The sequence below is a fragment of the Phycodurus eques genome, chromosome 11 (assembly GCF_024500275.1).
Source record: "Phycodurus eques isolate BA_2022a chromosome 11, UOR_Pequ_1.1, whole genome shotgun sequence".
In the NCBI taxonomy this organism is placed as follows: domain Eukaryota; kingdom Metazoa; phylum Chordata; class Actinopteri; order Syngnathiformes; family Syngnathidae; genus Phycodurus; species Phycodurus eques.
Window position 1 is genome coordinate 22,715,381 of NC_084535.1, and position 21,441 is coordinate 22,736,821.

At 42.2% G+C, this 21,441-nt stretch overlaps 1 protein-coding gene across 2 annotated transcripts in view; it reads left to right on the forward strand.

Annotated features, from left to right (window-relative positions):
* Window positions 1–21,441, forward strand: part of LOC133409564 (gamma-aminobutyric acid receptor subunit pi) — a 45,423-nt gene that overhangs the window by 8,957 nt on the left and 15,025 nt on the right. For both annotated transcript variants that reach the window (XM_061689734.1, XM_061689735.1), the window contains 3 exons: window positions 10,116–10,228; window positions 11,468–11,535; window positions 13,504–13,721. In XM_061689734.1, the coding sequence (XP_061545718.1) occupies window positions 10,116–10,228; window positions 11,468–11,535; window positions 13,504–13,721 (399 nt within the window). The remainder of the gene's footprint in view (window positions 1–10,115; window positions 10,229–11,467; window positions 11,536–13,503; window positions 13,722–21,441) is intronic.

A 21,441-nucleotide genomic window follows, 5' to 3' on the forward strand; every position in this document is an offset into this window, starting at 1 on the left:
ATCATGAATTAAGGCAAGCTCTCGGGGTTGTTCGGTTGCCTAGGCAAATGGTGACGCCAGGATGCGTGGTGCGCGCAGCGCACACCGGAAGCTTATCAGCACACAAAAAGCACACGGCGGTGCTTATTATGAAAGCCCACGTTTGTTGTTTTGAAAGCAACAACCCAAGATGAACGCGGTGCCTTAGCACACGATCGGTAATAGCTAACTAGCGGCTTAAGCCGGAGCTAGTCAGCGCAATTTTCCAGTCACACACCCATAAATTGTGTGATGGGATGAACGTCCATGAGGGGCACTCGAGGACAACCCAGAGCTTATGCTACGGATCCTGCCACGAAGGAAGAAACCAAGGTGGCAGCGTCACGATGACGTCACGTCTCTCCAAGACGGAAGACGAATTATGAATCCTTGAGTCTTTAAATGACCAAATGGCGTTCGATGAGAGGCTTGTGATTTTAACACAAAGCGAAAATGGCGACCGTTGTGGGTGCCACGTGTTGTTGTTTTTTTGTTTTTTTCACACACAAAGAGCTAGCACTCTAGCTCAGAGTTCGACTGATGTGTAACGGGATTCTCGGTATAGAACACGGGACCAGGGACTTCCCAAACCTCCTATTTACACAGCGAAACTCAAAATAAAATTCCCAACACCACAACGGGCATATAGCTTGTCTGGTTAGCAACTCCAGAGCATAGCGGGAAGAAGACGAGGAGCGTGCAAACGCTCAGGATTCATGACCCATTCGCGATCCTCGAAGGCCTTTTCAATAGAACTTTACAAAGGAAATCTCTCCACAGTTCAAAGCATGCAGCGCATAAAATCGATATCTGCAGCTGCCTTCCCCACCGAGCGGGCAAAGAACGCTTTTGTCATTTCCCACCTGACTGGTCGTGCGCAGCCGTGGGCTACTGCTGAAAGGAGCCACAATTCTGCCGTGTGTCATTCTTGGGCTTCTTTTGTAAAGACTATGGAACAAATTTTTCAGTGTTCCACACCAGATCGTGAGGCAGCTCGCTCCCTTGTCACCTTACAACAAGGCATGTGCAGGGTGTCAGATTACGCTGTTGAGTTTTGCATTCTAGCAGCTGAGAGTCAGTGAAATAACAGGGCACTACTCGATGCATTTTTTTTAAGCACTATCCCCCGCCATCAAGGATCATTTGGTCCCACGAACTTGGACACTCTCATCGCTCTCACCATAAAGATCGACAAAAGGCTTTTGGATCGCGAGCTGGACGGCGATTGGCGGAAGGATGCATCACCGCGCACTTGGAGGACGAGCCTCGGTGACCAGCCAAACCAAGGCAGTTCCCCTGTTGCCAGTCTCAATCCACTGGCTAGCGTCACCACGGATGAACCCATGCAACTGGGCATGTTACGTCTCTCCCCTGAGGAAGGTCAACACCGGCTGAGGGAAGGGCGGTGCTTCTACTGCGGGCATTTGGGTCATTCCGTGAGCAACTGTCACGTCGAAGCTGCCAGTGCCGGTAACAAGGGCACGGGAGCGGTGAGTCTAAATATCATTAAGGAAGACCCTACTCAGGTTCTTCCTAAAGTAAAACTATGCTCTCCAGATCAAGAGATTCATACATCGGCATTTATTGACACTGATCCTGACTTGTCTCCAGTGCCCACCTGTTACCATGACATTAAAGAAGTTTTTTTCCAAGTCCAAAGCCAAATCCCTTCCACCCCACAGAACTTATGACTGTGCAGTTGACTTGCTGCCTGGAACCACACCTCCATGGGGGAGGTTGTTCTCTCTTTCAGGGCCGGAACACAAGGCCATGAAGGAGTATGTGGAAGAATCACAGGCAGAAGAAAGCCAAGACCCTGCGACCCTGTATCGATTACCGGGGTCCCAATGAAATAATTGTGAAAAACAGGTATTCTCTTCCTCTCATCTCCACTGCCTTTGAGTTCCTGGAGGGAGCCAAGGTTTTCACCAAACTAGACTTGAGAAATGCGTATCATCTCGTCAGGATAAGGGAGGGGGGTGAATGGAAAACAGCATTCAACACACCAACGGGACATTATGAGTATTTGGTAATGCCTTTTGGACTAACTAACGCTCCAGCTGTTTTCCTGAACTTTGTCAATGATGTCTTGCGTGACATGTTGGATGTGTATGTTTTTTATATTTGGACGATATTTTGATATTCTCCCCAGATGAGGAGACTCACATCATTCATGTCTGCTCTGTGTTGCAGCAGTTACTGTAGAATGAACTATATGTCAAGGCTGAGAAATATGAGTTCCACAAGGCGTCTGTTTCTTTTCTGGGGTTCGTGCTGGCTTCAGGTGAAATCAAAATGGACCCTTGCAAAGTTGATGCCGTGCCTAATTGGCCAACTCCCACTTCACGCAAGGATGTACAAAGGTTCTTAGGGTTCGCAAATTTCTACAGAAAGTTCATTAGGAATTTCAGTTCTTTAGTCTCGCCTTTGCATGATCTTACCTCGCCACACAGACCTTTCGTATGGAACCCGCTTTGTCAGGCAGCTTTTCAGAAACTTAAATCGAGCTTTACCTCCGCTCCCATCCTCACTTTGCCATATCCCAAACAGCAGTGTGTTGTAGAAGTTGATGTGTCTGATGCCGGAATAGGAGCAGTGCTCTCCCAGAAATTTCTCAAGGATGGTAAATTCCATCCTTGTGCTTATCTCTCGAAAAATCTGACTCCAGCCGAGAGAAATTACGACATAGGTGACCGTGAACTCCTGGCTGTCAAAGTGGCTTTGGTGGAGTGAAGGCACTGGCTTGAAGGGGCTCAGACCCCATTTTTAGTATGGACGGATCACAAGAACCTTGAGTATCTCAAGTCTGCTAAAAGATTAAATGCTAGGCAGGCTAGATGGGCTCTATTCTTCACAAGATTTAATTCCACGTTATCCTACCGACCTGGTTCTAAAAATGGTAAGACAGAAGCTTTATTTATTATTCTTAGTCTTATTCTTATTTAAAATTGCTGTACATAAGAGCAAACATAATGCATAATGAATATGATGAAAAAATACAATTACATATAATAATAATTTTAATAATCCTGAATACATGAAAATAAAATATTAATTTCTCAATGAAATAAACGCCCCCCCCCCCCCCCCCCCCCACAAAAAAAAAAGAAAAGTTCCCTTTAAATTGGCATTTGGCATACAGGAGGCACTGAGTGAAGTTGTTCGCGGATGAGTGAGAGGAACGAGTACAACAACTCTTTGAAGTGACGACAAGAGCGTTCGGGATGGGATTGTCGCCGACTGAAACGTCACCAAACCAATGAATTTTATCTCTCTTGGAGTGTTTCACACAATTACCATATTTTACGCCGACTTTCAAGCACAACCAAAGCTATATTAGCAGCGAGTTAACGAGAAACAACCAGCGCAGTGATGTTTGATGACGTACGTGACAAGTGACGAGTTTGTGAAGACGTAAATACATATGGGCTTGTGATTTAATTAAAGGGAGATAAAAGCATATGGCAATTAAAGCTTTATTTTAGAAAGGTTTTTCATTACAGTTGTTTGGTTTTTAGCCAATTTTAAATATATGTGATATCATTCTAATATAAATTGTCTCAAATGTGAAATAACTCATTGAGAACATGCAGGACTGAAGCCCTTTGACACTATTGCGATTAAGGGCTACACAAATAAAATTGACTTGACTTACTACCGTGTTTTAAGTTGATTGATCCAATCAAAAAATGCAAACTATATGGTAATATGACTTTTAAGTTTAATGAATGTAGTTCAAAATTATCTCATGAAAATGTATTAGTGATTCCCATCTGAGTCAGTTTCAGGAGTAATAACAAACTTTGTTGGAACTGTATCCCTGGCAGCACTGAAATCCTTCGGAATGCTTAAAAAAACAATCAATCAAATTGCTCCCTGTGCATACACTAAAACACATGGGATTTCTGTACAACAAAAGGCATGGTTTGGATGCTGGAGTGAGATAATGACATGAATCAATGAAATAGTGTGGGAAGCCGGTAGACTTGTGCCTATTGCTGAGTGGGAGGAAGCATGAAGGGAAGGACAGGGAAAAGGAAGTCCATGGAGAGCATTACTAAGCTCACTGCAGGGGGGTGTTCGTCTAAATTAATCTGATACGAAATGCACAAGAGCCGCCTGAACTGATGCTTCGTTTGAATTGAATGGAGATTGGAAAGAAGAGTTCATGGGTGTTGGGAGGTCTTTCAAGATGTTATGTCATGAAACCGTATCTGAAAAGGAAAATTCTGCCACAGGGTGTGAGACCTTCATTCTGAGACACCTCTGTATTACAATGTCTGAACCGATTCAGCCAACCAAACATCCAACTTGAAGCCACCACAGTAGCCTTTAGCCCGCCGAATGTATAGCGAGATGGAGGTAGTTATTACAGCTTCAAATGTCATATACTGCTCTTTGCTCAGTTGTGCAGTAGAGGTCGAGGCCGTTCAAGGAGAAAATAGAGTCATTCTTAAAGTGATTTAGTGATCACAATACTTAATATGCATTGTGAGCTTGTTTAGCTTATATATCTATCAATCGCATTTAGCACGTAGCAATCAAATCAAATACTAAGATGTTGATTAACTGTTGTTCAGGAACAAGTGGTGAGCAGATCATTAATGTGCCTTTAGACTTTTTTGTCCTTATGTGTGTTTTCGCTCGTTGATTAATAGCTACTTGATACACAGTGCTGACATTATTTGTGTCTCCTTTGTATTGATCTGCACTGATGAGTCACACTGAAAATAATCTATCCAGTTTCTCTACAATTTGTCCTGTATACTGTCACGATGTACACAAGGGTGCTGGAGTGTAACCTAACTTATTAAAAGTTTGCAGTCATTGTTCATTACCACCACCCCCAACATGGTCTGAAGAATTTAGGAGATCAACAAAATACATTGTATTGTATAACAATGTGTTGTTTACATATCCTCGCTGTCCAATGAAAACTGTCGCATTTTTTAGGTGTTTTTTTTCTTTCTAGCATTGTAAGCATTGGTAGCATTGGATTTGTTTTCACAGCAATGGATTTATGTTGTATGCGTAGTTTTGATAAGTTTAAGCAGTCATAGAGACAAATTGTAGTAAAATGACATGTTAAACAGTTTATGCTATTAGAGTGAAGTATTTAAATTCTAAATTGAAATCAGCATAATCTATAGCATGATGACTAATTCCACCACATTTTGTTCTACTAAATATTTGTGAGAACAGACTCCATTTTTTAAAAATACCATAAAAATATGTAGTCTCCATGTATGATTACTGTCAGTCTTTACTCTTGAAGCCTGGGCCCACATGAATGACTACCGTAATTTATCGTGTATAATGCGCACCCATGTATAATACGCACCCCCAAAGTTGACCTTAAAATTCTGGAAAACCCTTCTACCTATGTATTATGCATTTTTACAATGCCTGATTTTGCTTCTACCCATATGATCAAAACAAGAAGTATCTTTTTTGTTTTTGTTTGTTTTTTCAAATAATTATTCTGAAGTTTAGCACTTTACTTGAGCATGTAATCCTTTTTTTAATTTACTTGCTCTTATTTTGAAATTAAGAGCCCTACTTTTATTTATTAAATTAGAAAACACACAGTTGTGCTCATATATTTGATTACCCAGGCAGAATTTGTAAGATGGGTACAATTCTTTAAAGAAAACATGAAGGACCAGGCGAAGCACATTTAATTTTATTTTAATGGGATTCAAATTAAACGGTCAAGCATTTCAGAAAAGCATAATAATTAAACAAAACATAACCATAAAGAAATTAATGATGGTTGTTGTTCAGTGAGTCATATTTAAAAAAAAACAATATTTCACAAATTCTGCCAGGGTATGTAAACTTATGAGCACAACTGTACATATATGCAGTCATACGTACCCCTGTCATATTGGAATGAAAGTGTAGGCTACACTTTGTTTTATAACCACGAGCTGGCGGTGGCATTTTGGAATGAAAGTGTACAGCTTTTTCATTGCCACAAGATGGGGGCATACATTTATAAAATGTGAAAGTTTTTTTTCCATTTGCCCCTATACCAATGTATAATGTGCACTACTGACTTTTCACAATTAAAATGGGGGGGGGGGGGGGGGGGGGGGGATATGGGAATGCACATTATCCACGAGAAATTACGGTATTTAAAATTTAGAAGTACGTTGTTGTATTTTTATTTTTTGTATTTTATTTTTTTTATTACACTGAATCTTAAGTAAGGTGTACTGCCTGCATGGCATCAACCCCCTGAGATCACTTGTGGGCACCCAGTGTGTCATCTTATTATTCTTGATAGGCAGCCCAGTGGGCAGGTGTGTCAGCTCTGTCAAATTACACCCTGGAAAAATGTGCCCTCTGTAGTATTGCTTTTAAAGGGGCGGAGAAAGTTACAGTTCAAAAATAGAAAGGATTCTTGTGTGTACAAAAGCAGGTTTGCTACTGCATAATGCGCTGCTTAAACTGTTGCACAGATAACAAAATATCCACTGTTCCTCCTTATCATGCTGTCTACACAGAATGATATTGACTATAGATACTGACTAATAATTAATACAGGAAAGAATAGGTCGTATTGATTACAAAGTAATGTGTCCTTAGTCTTAATTAGCATTGGTAAAAAGATTTCCATTCTCTCTTGAAGGATATGAAACTGAAGAAAAACAGAGAGAAAGAATGCATTATTCAAATGCTGTGGCTTAGGCCTGGTGTTAGTAAGGAAGTTTTCAAATCTTAAAAGATTTTTTGATCTGCTGCAGTGTGATCACGCACGATCTCACAAAAATGAAGACAAGCAGATAGTTCCTGGTATGCGCTAATGTTACCCGAGTGTTACCGGAGGCGGGACCATTGTAAAATGGCCAAAAAAAGACTTGCTATGGAAAATACTTGCCGTCTGTGGAACTTACTTTTATACAAAAAATGACATCGGGTAAAATGTTTGTTTCTATTTACGGCCACTTGTTCGACAGTAAGGTTGCTTGCTTGATTGGCTACTTTCCGTTTCACGTCACAATTTACGGCGTCATGACCCTGGGAGACGTCAGCTTCCCCCACACACATAATGAGTTTTGGTCATAAATATTGAACAGATTGTCGGCCCCGATCTGCCTAAAATCGGGAGAAATACACTCTTAACACACATCAGACCCAAGGATAAAAGATAAAGCCTGAAGTGGAGAGTAAAAGCTTTGTATTTAAATTGAATTCCCACCTGTGTTTCTACCGAAAAACTACCCTAGGGAATAAAAATAAAACGTTCCCATTGTATGAAGTCACTGCCATTTCTATGTAATATGAGTAGATGTTATTTTTTTGTGAATCAATATTTTATTGTTGGATTATACGCAATATACATGCACATCTAAAATGAAGTGATCTGCCAGTTTGGATTTATGGAAACCGCAGTTTACCTCTATATTCTATTATTCAGTACAGGTCTAATTTCAAGTGATAACTCAATATAGATGACTCTTCACGTAATATTTTTTGTCCTTATCATATACTATACACCTTTGCAGAAATATCTGAAGGTGTTTGATCAAACACAAAGAATGTGCTCATGCCCTTTGTAAGAGTAATTGTGAATTTAACCACACAGGGTGAGGTTGAATGATAATGCAGTGGGCCAGAGGCAGAGCGCTGTCACCGCTGTCACTAACATTGCTTTACTATCCAAGATGGTTGCCTGCTGAAACAGGCTGCAAGCCATGTGAGTTAGACTGCATCAGCATAGCAACAGGGTGCTGGGAGCAACTGCACAGCTGTCTCTGCTTATTTGACACAGTCAGGTGGTCTGAGAGCTGAACTTCCCTTTCTTTTGCGAGGAAGCTTGTCAGTTCCAGCAGTTCCACTTGGAGGCCACATGGTGCTTTCACAAGGGGGACAAGCATGAGATGGAACGCGATAACATTTTTAATTGTCATTTATTGCATCTTTAATATTACTTTCAAAATCAAAATTATGTAAATTGATTTTACCCAACAGTATGCTTGGTTATGCTTGTTAAAAAAATGTGTTTGATGCTAATCCTAAACTTTGATATTGTGTATTGCAAATACAGAACCCTGTTACCAATAGGTTTGTGACTCAGTCCGCAAGGTCTGTGCAGCAGCATATAAAATGCGACTGCTCACAGTAGACTCATAAAAAATCATTAGCATGGTGCCACTGATGTGAAATGACTAGTTCCAAAAAGAGATACTCTTTGCACCCTGTAGTTAATTTAATTTTCAACTACTGGACTATTGCTCTACTAATATCACAATTTTCTTATTTACTGTGTATGTTTCCGTGCGTGTGTGTGTGTGTGTGTGTGTGTGTGTGTGTGTGTATATATATATATATATATATATGTTTAATTTTGGCCAGGGATATTTTACTGAATTAGATTAGATTAATTTTACTATTGTCTTGTAATGAAATGCAATTCAATGCATTTTTCTGGATATGATATAAATGGTATTTGTTCACAGGCAAAAATTATTTAAATTATGGATTATATCACCAAATTAAAAATGGATCTCTTCTTCACACAAGAATCCCATTTGTCACACTATCACTAGAAAATTGCCTTTCCAATTTAAATTTCAATCAGACCTTTTCAGCTCGCTATAAGAACAGACAAAGAGGAGTCTCAATATTAATGATACTAATGTTATTACTATTTTTTTTACGCTAAATAGCACAATAATTGACCCAGAAGGCCGATGCAGAATTTTTCATTGAACTATATTTAACAAATCATTAGTTAATGGATACGCCCCTAATATTGACGATCCAGCCATTATTAACACACTTTTTTCACATCTGACCAATTTGTCAGCTAACTCAACAATTATTGTAGGTGAAGACTTTTATATTACACTTAATACAATCATACACCAAATTGAAAAAATACCAAACAATCACAGTCTTCCCTAATATTAAATGAATACGTGCACGATTTTTGACTTGCTGACATATGGAGAAGAAAAAAATCATACAAAATACACTTTCTTTTTTTCAGCACACCACCACTTTCTTACAAATAACTCAATTGCTCAAAACAGTAGTTCCAAAATACATCCAATACTAATCAGCGATCATGCTCCAATTTCTCTCTGCCTCAAACTTGAATCAATCATGATACCTTCTCCAACCTGGCGCTTTAATACTTCTCTACTGAAAGATCCAGAGCCCGATACATTTGTAAGGAAGGAAGGTAAAGATTTTTGATACTTGAACCGCTCGTCAGTAGCACTGCCTTGCTCATTTCCCACATCCTGTCCTGTCCTGCCCTTTTCTGTCCTCTCTCATCTTGTTCTCTTGCTTAGTTATTGTATGTCCTCACTGGCTGTCCCCCCTCATCCACAAATAAGAAGACGATTTGACTGTTGTCACGTTACTTGTGCTCAAATATCTAGAATAACAATTGTTCTGCTGTGGTTCGCAGCCCTATTCCCCTTGACCCCAAAAACCCATTATAATTAAACCATGTTGCTTTTTAGGGCAAATGTTGTTAGATGATTAAAATGTAATTACCCGAGATGAATTACAAAGCCTTTAATTAACTAGATATTTATGGAGTCCAACCCCTAATATCCTCCTCCAGTCCCCTTTCCATGGCATGTGCCTATATTTTTCCACCAAAAAATGTCCTGTATTTCCCAGTTCCCAGTTTTTACAGAAACACATGCACATAATCTTAAAAGGGAAAAAGTTGTAGTTTTTTTTCATTGCATGTCGCAATTGCAAAAGCAATATAATTGTCTTCCCACACTCCGATAAGCTTTTATGGATAGCACTCACAGCAAAGAAAAGAAGATTTTTTTATTGAAAGCCACCAATTTAAATGCATGAGCATTGGAAAAGGGTGGTTACCATAACAAAATAAGGCATTCAAAACAATTCAACAAGCCTTTCATGTGTGCGCTTCATTTTTTAATTTTTCTAATAAAATCCAATTTATTTCAATTCCCTATGTGTCCTCTCTCCGCAAGTGTTTGTAAGATTTGCACCAGAACGCAAAGGATACACCACAGTTACAGTGAAATTACCTAGTAAGCCAGCGTGGCACAATAAAAAATGAGGATTCTCTCACTGTTCTGCTTTGTTTCTTTCCTCAGGTTGTTAGAGAGCTCCGTGGTCAATGCAGAAGTGAAGGAAGGAGAAATTCTGCCTCCAACCATTCAAAAGCTGATGAAAGGATATAACAAGTACCTGAGGCCTTTCTTTGATAGTAAGCAAACTGCAACCACATACAGCTGTAGAAATGGCCTTTTGACAGAGGTTGTGGTGTATATTGATTCTGTGCATAATACCACTACATGCGACAAAGCTGAAAATGTCAAAAATTATTTTTTCCGAGAGCAGCACGGTGAGCGACGTCTGCCTCACAGTTCTGAGGACCCGGGTACAAATTCGGCCTTGCCTGTGTGCATGTTCTCCCTGTGCCTGCATGGGGTTTCTCCGGGTACTCCGGATTCCTCCCACATCCCAAAAACATGCACGGTAGGCTAATTGAAGACTCTAAATTGTCCATAGGTGTGAATGTGAGTGCGAATGGTTGCAATTGCTGGCGACCAGTTGCAATTGGCTGGCGACCAGTTCAGGGTGTACCCCGCCTCTCACCTAGAGTCAGCTGGGCTAGGCTCCAGCACACCCGCAACCCTATTGAGGATAAGCGGTACAGAAGATGAATGAATTAATGAATTAATTTTGTCCGACAATAGTGTTTATAGGACACAGTAAGTAATAGCTGATATTCATAATTAGTTTCAACGTAATTTCAGTCAGAGGATCAAACGCAGTTCGCAAGTACACCGTATCAGCACAAACCCTTCAAGATATCAGTGTGATTGTGGCAAGGTAAAAACTTGGGCTAGGCGACAAAAATGTCTGCTTCACTTCATGTCCCCAAGAGCACAGTGGGCTAAAGTATTCACAAACTTTGATGTTGAATCACCAACTCTCCTTTGTGGAGATGGTTAATAACTATAAAAATGTCCCAGCTTGCAAGTGCAAAGGACTGGAGTACTTGCCAGAATTCTGTCATCATCGGCATAGCAATGATATTTGCCAATAGTCTACATTACTACAATAAATGTTGATGGTGCAGTAGATGCTTATTTTTGTGTGTTAGGCCCATGTTAATGTTTGCGAGAGGCTCATTAAGATATCTTAACAGAAATTACAAGGAGGAAATAATGAAAAAGGAATTACCACAAAGTTCAAAGTTCTTTTTGATGGTAATGCAGTGGAAACAACTGGCATTTAACAGTTAACAAACAGTAGTTGGTTGTGCCATGACATATACGATTGTTGTTGTTTTTAATAAATGTTCCCTGATCAGCACTTCATTATTCAACACAATGCATTATCAAACTCTTGATGAGTGTTTAGCATAACCCGTAATTCCACAAAACTCAGGGACATGTAGGTATTGTATATGTATTGTTTTCTTCTTCTTTGTTTCTAGATGGTCCTGTGACTGTTGGTATGAGCTTAGACATTGCCAGTATTGACACCATTTCAGAGATCAACATGGTAAGACAGTTTTTTTAATGTCAATGGTACATTATGCATACAGTATTTCTTACAACTCTGGTGATCAGGTATAGGGTTCCTAATTCGTTGAGGTTTGCCTTTACAGAACCCCCATCCATTTTATATGTCGTCCCATGAAGGGAGAAGGCTGAAATCATCACCAGGGACAGAACTGTTGTTGATTTATTTAAAATTTTTTGTTGTTGATGCCAATTACAGGAATTTAAAAGTTTCAAACTAACATGTATTCGTCATAAGAACTGAGGAGATGTCCACCAAGAACAGAACTACAATAATCTATGATCTACTGTAATTCCCTCCAACATTGATTCTGAGAATTTGGCCGCGCATCCAACAAATCTCACAAACTCAGACCATTCCAGTGCACGATTTGGGAATTGCTCCAAGATCAACCCCCCACACATCTGCTGAAACAGATGTTTTGGTCTCAGATGCACTCCAAAGTTCTTACATTGCCTGAATAGTAAAGTACACACCACTGAGAAAGTTTGGGATGTTTTGGATCGACAAGTTTGATATTGTGTTTCAAATCTTGCCAATGTTCAGCAACTTTGAATAGCCAATCATGTAGGTGCAAACCAATATTTCAAGGCCACATCAACAATTTGATCAAATCTTTGCAAAAGATACTATATGTGCACTGTGTAGTTCAATGGAAGGTAAACATCTAGAGTGACCTTTTATTGTGACCTGTGACGTGAAAACTCATGCACCTTAGGTGGATGGATTTTTTATTTACAGTTGAAACACGTTTGGAGAGACAGCGAGATAGAGATAAGCTCAAGGTCCTCACCTACACTAATGCAGTAGTAAAGCCATTATTACAGTAAATATAATCACAAAAAAAACCACTTCTAGGGCATAAATATAAAATAATCCAATAAAACATATTTATGTGCAGCAGTAACTGATTGTGCCTCCTTGTAATGCGTGACAAGATAATATGTTCGTAAGCTTGAAATGTCATACAGTGTGAGGAAAAGGTATATGAATCTTTTGGAACTTCTTACATTTCTTGATAAATTGGTCATCAAATGTATCCGGATCTTCATCTAAATAACAAGAATAAACTGAGTCTTCTTGAACTAATCCCACACAAGCAATTATATGTTTTCATATTTGTATTTATATAACATGTAAACATTCACAGGACAGGGAGGAAAAAGAAAGTGAAGACTTTTACAGACACATTTGTAACCTTTTGCAGCTTTATACAAGCTTATATACAGTATACAGTCATGAACTCAACCCGATTGAGATGCTGTGGCATGACCTCAAGAGAGTGATACACACCTTGCAATCTTGCTGAACTGCAACAGTTTTCTAAAGAGGAACGGTCCAAATTTCATCCTGATTGCTGTTGATCTGCAACTACAGGAATCATTTGATTGAGGTTACTGCTGCCAAAGGAGGGTCAGCCAGTTATTAAATCCAAGGGTTCACTTACGGTACTTATTCCTCCCTGTCCTGTGAATATTTTATTTTCAATAAAAAAACATGAAAACATAATTGTTTGTGTGTTATTAGTTTAAGCAGACTGTTTATTTTTGTGATTTTGATGAAGATCAGACTGCATTTGATGACCAATCTATGTAGCAATTTTAAAAATGTAATTAACGTCTTTTCTGAAAGTGTTGCAACTTTGTGTCTGACCTTTACATTTTAACACGATACCTGGACCCTGCTGTGTTCTCCCACACATAGAAGTGAAGTTGCTGACTTGATGCAATGTACTGCATCTCAGTTGCTTTAGGCACAGTACAGCTCAGGGACCTGACACCACCAATATCCAACAGTGCAAAAAAAAAATAATAATGCTTAATTCCCAGTAACTACACTGGAATTTCATAGTTAGCAGAAACATTGCATGTCTGTCAGCATATTTTGGACTTCCCTAATAAAGTAGTCGATTGGTTTTGTTATAACCTTTGGACCTCAATCTTGCAGGACTACACAGCCACCATATTCCTCCGGCAGCGCTGGACAGATGAGCGTTTGGTGTTTGAAGGCAACAAGAGCCTGAGTCTTGACGGGCGGCTAGTGGAGCTCCTCTGGGTCCCTGACACCTTCATTGTGGACTCGAAGAAGTCGTTTCTTCATGACATCACCGTGGAGAACAGACTGATCCGTATCTTTCCAAATGGGACTGTCCTTTATGCGCTGAGGTCAGATAATGAACGTAATTGCCGATTTATTGGTTGTTGGGTGCGTTCTCTGCTTTACTAAACAATGAAAAGACAGCCAGGGAATTGAAAAATAATTTGCTAAGGTCCACAAAGTAACAGGGGTTAACTACATAAATGCAGAGTAGGAAGGATTGAAGGATAGGGGGAGCATGGGATCTGGCGATACAGAGAGCTTCAGGCTATCAAAACATCTTAGTCTTCTTATTGCTTCTGGATCTGACAAGCTCTGTGCAAGATCCTAAAACATTCAAACAAGCATTCACTGAACATATGGATTGGATACTGGTTGGAGATTATAAATTGCAGTTTTACATGATCCAGCGAGCCAAGACAGATTATGTGTTTTGACATATATATATATATATATATATATATATATATATATATATATACATATATATATATATATATATACATACACATTTAAACAAGTATATATATATATATATATATATATATATATACACACACACTTTTTTTTTGTATCAATAGATTAAACAAGAAAAACGCTATAGACTTGAATTATATTGATTCTAGTGGCTTGACCTCAACGATTCAGGACTTTTTTTTTTCATGGCTCCAGCAAAATGTAGTTAAACAGATAATAATTCACATGGGAGACATCTACAAAGTTGTTCATGGCAACTTTGCAACTAACGGAGGGGGAATAAGTTAACGTGAACATCTTGCTGTGGTAAAAATGAGTTGGGTATTCCCACTCAGTTCAGTCTGGCTTTGCAGGACCACATCTCTCTTTATAGATGGCATGCTGCTGTGTTGTTGTGTTGCCAACATGTGCAATATTTTTCTTTTTTACAATGTGTGCTTTAAATGTCCTTGGGCCTCACTGAGACAGAGATGTTGAGTAGGATAGTGGTTAGAGAGCTGGACTAGTAAGAGTGAAACAGGACTAAAAGGATAATCAGAGGTGGAATGGCTTCCTAGGGGAATTAGGGCCGAGAAAAAAGATAGTATGAGGTGAGGAATGTGATTTGTTAGAGCTTTCGGAAATGTTTCAATGCTTCGCCTTAGGGAAACCATGAGAAAGCACTGAGATGTATGTACAGTGAAGTGGTTGAGAGGAGATATTGAATGAAGCAATGTTTGCGGGAATCATTCACAATAAAGAGTCTTTGTTAAAAGCACAAATGAAGGTTTAAATAACGATTACATTTACAGTTGATGTGGGCAAGCGGTCCGTTTATGAATTTGGGGCCACATGAAATATAAAAATATGGCTCCATCACTTCAGGCAATAACCTCTGATAAGCTCGAAACATTATATACAGTGGGTATTTTTATGTTTAAATGCCATACATAATGCCAGCCTTACATTTTCTGGTACGGAAAATAAGCCTTTCTACAACGTGAGGATTTTGAATGCCCTGTTCCATGTTAAAATGTCACCATCCATTCATCCATTTTCTGATCCGCTTGTCCTCACAAGGGTCGCGGGAGCGCTGGAGCCTATCCCAGCTATCTTCGGGCAGGAGGCGGGGTACACCCTGAACTGGTTGCCAGCCAATCGCAGGGCACATATAAACAAACAACCCTTCTCACTCACATTCATACCTATGGGCAATTTAGAGTCTTCCTCAGAACCTGCAGGAAATACATCCCGTGTTGGGCCTTTTTTGAAAATGGAGTTGATGTTGGTCTCCCACTTCAGGTCCTGAGAGACTGTAATTCCCAGGAATTTGAAGGTTTCACAGTTGACACAAGGCAATTGGATAGCGTGAAGGCCGGCTGTGGCGAAGGATGCCTCCTGAAGTCCACGATCATCTCTACAGTCTTGACCGTGTTCAGCACCAGGTTGTGTCGCCCGCACCAAATACTGCATGTAGACTCGTCACCGTCTTTGATGGGGACGATGACTGTGATGTCGTCTGCAAATTTCAGGAGTTTGATAGCAGTTGTTGAGTTGAGTTGCAGATGTTTGTGTAGAGCGAGAAGAGCAGCAGAGAGAGGACATTTCCTTGGGGCGCCCCAGTATTAGTGGTGTGTGTGGATGAGTTGGTATCTCCCAGCTTCACCTGCTGTGTCCTGCCCGTGAGGAAGCTGCAAATCCACTGGCAGATGGCAGCCGAAACGCTGAGCTGGAGAAGCTTGGAGGAGAGGAGTTCGGGGATGATGGTGTTAAATGCATAGCTGAAGTCCAAGAACAGGATCCTTGCATAGGTGCCAGCGCCGTCGAGGTTTTCTAGTGCAGTCCCATGTTGACTGCATCATCCACAGACCTGTTTGCTCGGTAGGTAAACTGCAGGGGGTCCAGCAGAGGACCTGTGATGCTCTTGAGATGGTCCAGCATGAGGCGTTCAAAGAACTTCATAACCACAGCTGTCAGGACGACAGGCCTGTACTCATTCAGACCCATCATTTGGAGTGGTAAAGTCAATACTGTCATGAACGGAGCGGAGGATAGGACCCAAAAATGCATGACTCCAAAACAAATGGACAGTTTAAAAAAAGAGAGGTTTAATATCCGGGCAGAGGTCGGTACACAGGCAGGCAATCCAAAAAAGGCAACAGTATCCAAAAACATGAGGCAAAAAGGCGAGGTTGATAATCGTAACAGGGTCTTGTCTTACTGTGAGTCTTTGACGTGGAAACAAGGAATGCTGGAACGCGACGACAAGGTACAACGAACTGGCGACGAGAAAGAATGAGACACGAGCTTAAATGCAAGGGGTAATTAGGGTAAACAAGGCACAGGTGGTGAAGGAGCAGGTGCTCTCAGGAGCAGGTGTGTACGAGACGGGGAAAACAACAACCGGAACACACACCCTTTACAGTACCCCGCCCCTTAACGGCCGGCCCCAGACGGCCCCGGGGCCCCAGGATGTGCAACGTGGAAGTCCCGAATAAACGAGTCATCCACGATAAACGCAGACGGCACCCGTGAACGTTCCTCAGGCCCGTAGCCCTCCCAGTCCACCAGATATTGAAACCCCCTCCCCCTCCGACGAGACTACAACAGCCGCTCCACAGAGAAGACAAAGCCCCCATCCACAAACCGGGGGGGAGGAGTGGGCCTGGAAGGCGGGACCAGAGGGGACTCCCGGGCTGGCTTGAGTAGGCTGACATGAAAAGCAGGGTGGACCCGCATCGACCTTGGGAGCCTAAGCTTCACGGTGACAGGGTTGATGATCTTTGTGATCGGGAAGGGCCCAACGAACCTGGGAGCGAGCTTCTTGGACTCCACCCGGAGTGGAATATGTTTGGTCGAGAGTCAAACTCGCTGACCCACTTTGTAGTTCGGGGCCGGTGTCCTCCGACGGTCAGCAGCGGTTTTGTAGGAACGACCCTGGTGCAGCAGCATCTGGCGGGTTCGCTCCCAGGTCCTCCTGCAGCGTCTCACCAAGGTCAATGCCGCTGGAACTGTGGACTCTGGGGCTATGGCAGGAAACAGAGATGGTTGGTAACCATGCACAACGTGAAAAGGCGATAGACAAATGGATGCAGAGGGTAGGGAATTGTGAGAGAATTCGACCCAAACCAGTTTCTGAGACCGGGATGACTGGGACAGTTTCTGAGACCGGGATCGGAGCCCAGTCTCCAGGTCCTGGTTCAGCCTCTCGGTTTGGCCGTTGGTTTCAGGGTGAAACCCAGATGACAGACTGACGGTAGCACCTATGAGATTGCAAAACTCCTTCCAAAATTGCAAAATTAATTGGGGACCCCTATCAGACACCACATTCTTGGGGAAACCATGGAACTTGAATACCTGGTGTATCATTAACTCTGCAGTATCTTTAGCTGAGGGGAGTTTCAGGAATGCAATGAAGTGAGCCATTTTAGAGAACCTGTCAACAACTGTGACAATTGTGGTATTTCCTTTCAAGGCCGGTAATCCTGTCACAAAGTCTACGGAGATGTCTGACCAAGGATGTGGTGGTATTGGCAGAGGTCGCAACTCCCCAGAAGGACGTTTACGAGAGGACTTGTTAGCAGCACATACCTGGCAAGCATTGACATAATTGGTAACATCCCTTCTAACATTGGGCCAGCAAAAGCGCTGTTCAACCACAGATTGAGTCTTGGCAATGCCTGGGTGACATACAGTCCGGTTAGTGTGAGCCCAGTGGATGACTCTTCCCCTTAAGGTCGGAACCACATAAAGCCTGTTTTCAGGGCAATTTTCTGGGCTAAGAGTGTTCTCCAGAGCCTCCTTTACCGCAGTTTCAATGTCCCAAACAAAAGCAGAAACAAAACATGACTTGGGCAAAATGGTTTTAGGGTCGGACAAAGAATTATCTGCGCAAAAAATGCGCAATGAAGCATCTGGTTTACCATTTTTAGAACCAGGTCGGAAGGAAAACGTGAAATTGAATCTAGTGAAAAACAGAGCCCATCTAGCCTGCCTCATATTTAATCTCTTAGCAGATTTAAGATATTCCAGGTTCTTGAGATCTGTCCAAACTAAAAACGGAGTATGTGCCCCCTCTAGCCAGTGCCTCCACTCCACCAAAGCCACCTTGACTGCCAGCAGTTCACGGTCACCAATGTCATCATTTCTCTTGGCTGGGGTCAGTTTTTCGGAGAGATAAGCGCAAGGGTGTAATTAATCATCCTTGAGAGATTTCTGGGAGAGCACTGCTCCTATTCCGGCATCAGACGCATCGACTTCTACCACAAACTGCTGTTTGAGATCTGGCAAAGTAAGGATGGGAGCGGAGGTAAAGCTCGATTTAAGTTTCTGAAAAGCTGCCTGACAAAGCGGGTTCCATACGAAAGGTCTGTGTGGCGAGGTAAGATCATGCAAAGGCGAGACTAAAGAACTGAAATTCCTAATGAACTTTCTGTATAAATTAGCGAACCCTAAGAACCTTTGTACATCTTTGCGTGACGTGGGAGTGGGCCAATTAGTCACTGCATCAATTTTGCAAGGGTCCATTTTGATTTCACCTGGAGCCAGCATGAACCCCAGAAAAGAAACGGACGCCTTGTGGAACTCACATTTCTCAGCCTTGACATATAGTTCATTCTGCAGTAACTGCTGCAACACAGAGCGAACATGAATGATGTGAGTCTCCTCATCCGGTGAGAACATCAAAATATCGTCTAAATATACAAAAACATACACATTCAGCATGTCAAGCAGGACATCATTGACAAAGTTCTGGAAAACAGCTGGAGCGTTAGTTAGTCCAAAAGGCATCACCAAATACTCGTAATGTCCCGTTGGTGTGTTGAATGCTGTTTTCCATTCATCCCCCTCCCTTATCCTAACTAAATGATATGCATTTCTTAAGTCTAGTTTGGTGAAAATCTTGGCTCCCTCCAGGAACTAAAAGGTGGTGGAGATGAGAGGAAGAGGATACTTGTTTTTCACCGTTATGTCGTTGAGACCCCGGTAATCGATACAGGGTCACCGAGGCTCGTCCTCCAAGTGCGCGGTGATGCAGCCCTCCGCCAAATTCCGTCCAGCTCGCGATCCAAAAGCCTCTCGTCGATCCTTATGGCAAGAGTGATGAGAGTGTCCAACTCGGTTGGCAGGTCTAGCAGGACTAAATGATCCTTGACAGCGGGGGATAGTCCTTGAAAAAAAGGCATCTCGTAGCGCCCTATTATTCCACTGACTCTAAGCTGCTAGAAATTCAATCGCGTAATCTGACACCCTGCGCTTGCCTTGTTGTAAGGTGACAAGGGAGCAAGCTGCCTCACGATCTGGTGTGGAAAACTGAAAAATTTGCTCCATATTCTTTACGAAAAAAGCCCACGAATGACACGCGGCGGAATTGCAGCTCCATTCAGCAGTAGCCCACACCTCCGCACGACCAGTCAGGTGGGAAATAACGAAAGCGATTTTTGCCCGCTCGGTGGGGAAGGCAGCTGCCTGCAGCTCAAAGTGGAGTTCGCACTGAGTGATGAACGGCTTAATGTTCCCAGAATCTCCAGAGAACCTCTCCGGTCAAGAGAGCTGTGGGCAGACAGCAGGGGAGGTGGCAGGTGGCTGCATGGTGACTGCTTCACATGGAAATGTTGGTACTGTGGCGGTATCGGGTGTTGTGCCAATTGGTTCCTTCTTTTGAATCATTTTCATAACAAGTTCAAACTGTGAGGCCACCTGTCTCATCATATTGTCCTGATGCCTTGACAGTCCCTCTAGATGAAGGTGGAGGGCAGCAATCTGCTCATCCTGCTTCGAGAGGCGTTGACCCTGCGCTTGAAGGGCTTTGCGCACCGGATCTGAGTCTGCTGGGTCCATGTTATGGCCAGTTCGTTCTGTCATGAACGGAACAGAGGATAGGACCCAAAAATGCACGACTCCAAAACAAATGGACAGTTTCAAAAAAGAGAGGTTTAATATACGGGGAGGGGTCGGTACACAGGCAGGCAATCCAAAAAAGGCAACAGTATCCAAAAACATGAGGCAAAGAGGCAAGGTCGATAAACGGAACAGGGTCTCGTCTTACTGTGAGTCTTTGACGTGGAAACAAGGAATGCTGGAACGTGACGACAAGGTACAACGAACTGGCGATGAGAAAGAATGAGACATGAGGTTAAATACAATGGGTAATTAGGGTGAACGAGGCACAGGTGTTGAAGATGCTCTCAGGAGCAGGTGTGTATGAAACAGGGGGAAGACAAAAACCGGAACACACACCCATGACAAATACATTGACTAGTCAGTTCGACCTCAAGTTTGCGCCAAACATACCTTTTGGAATTCTGGCCAAAGGTTCAACCTTGTAGCGATCATAGGTCAAATAAGAATTGTAATTAATTTAGGATAAAGTTAGGAAGCTAGGAATTTCCCCACAATTGTTACGCACTGATGTTGTACATCATAGTAAGGATTGCAGTGTCGACTCACGAATGCAGATCAGCTGTTCTTTGGGGTGGTCTTCCTCCGGACCTCAGGTGGGAAAGAAGTAGGTTGGGTTGAAGAAAAAACAGATGCACAAAAATAAAAAGAAGTAGGAAAGGAAAGTTGTTCGCCCGTTTGGGATGCACTCATAACTTCCCTGCCAGTTGACCTGGTGCCGGGCCGAGCTCTGGCCCTCAGGGGCTTGCGGGATCCATCCGGGATGCCGGCAGTTGCTCGTTGAGGCCCCGCCGACCGATCGTGCCTAGGGAAAGCGATCGGAGCAGCATGGTCGACTTCTTCGATCGAAAATGCTGCCAGCTTGGTTGCGGGGGGCGTTCACGCACGTGGTGGCACCCGGAGGTGCCTGAGGACAAAAATGGAACAAAAGAAGGGGGGGCGGAGTTAAATACCTCAGGGGCGGGGTGTAGGAAGAGCGAGTGCCGACTTGGAGAAGACCACGCCCACCAGCTTGAATCTTGCCTGCAAATTTGAGTAAATGGGTTTTTAAAATAATATTAATCTCAAACACTCCCAACTTTGTACTCTAACGCATAGAATCCTTGTTTTAACTTTGGTCATGGGTTGCCTATTGTTCAATACAACATTTGATTTCAAATCTTGAACAGCTTTCAAAATCTTGCAGAGGACCTGTCAAAGTGAGAATGGGGACACAGACACCAAGGCATACATTTTGAATATTTCTACAGAGTTTGCAAGATATAAAAACTGACATTTTATCTTCCGTTAAAAAACATCAAAGGCACGTCCACAAGTTCTGCTTGCAGTTCCACTCAACGCCAGTGGGTGGCGTCTCACGCGCATGGGTGAATATTAACCACATAGTCTGCTTGAAGGGAGTGTCTCCAATCTCTCGGTCGGGGAAGGAGT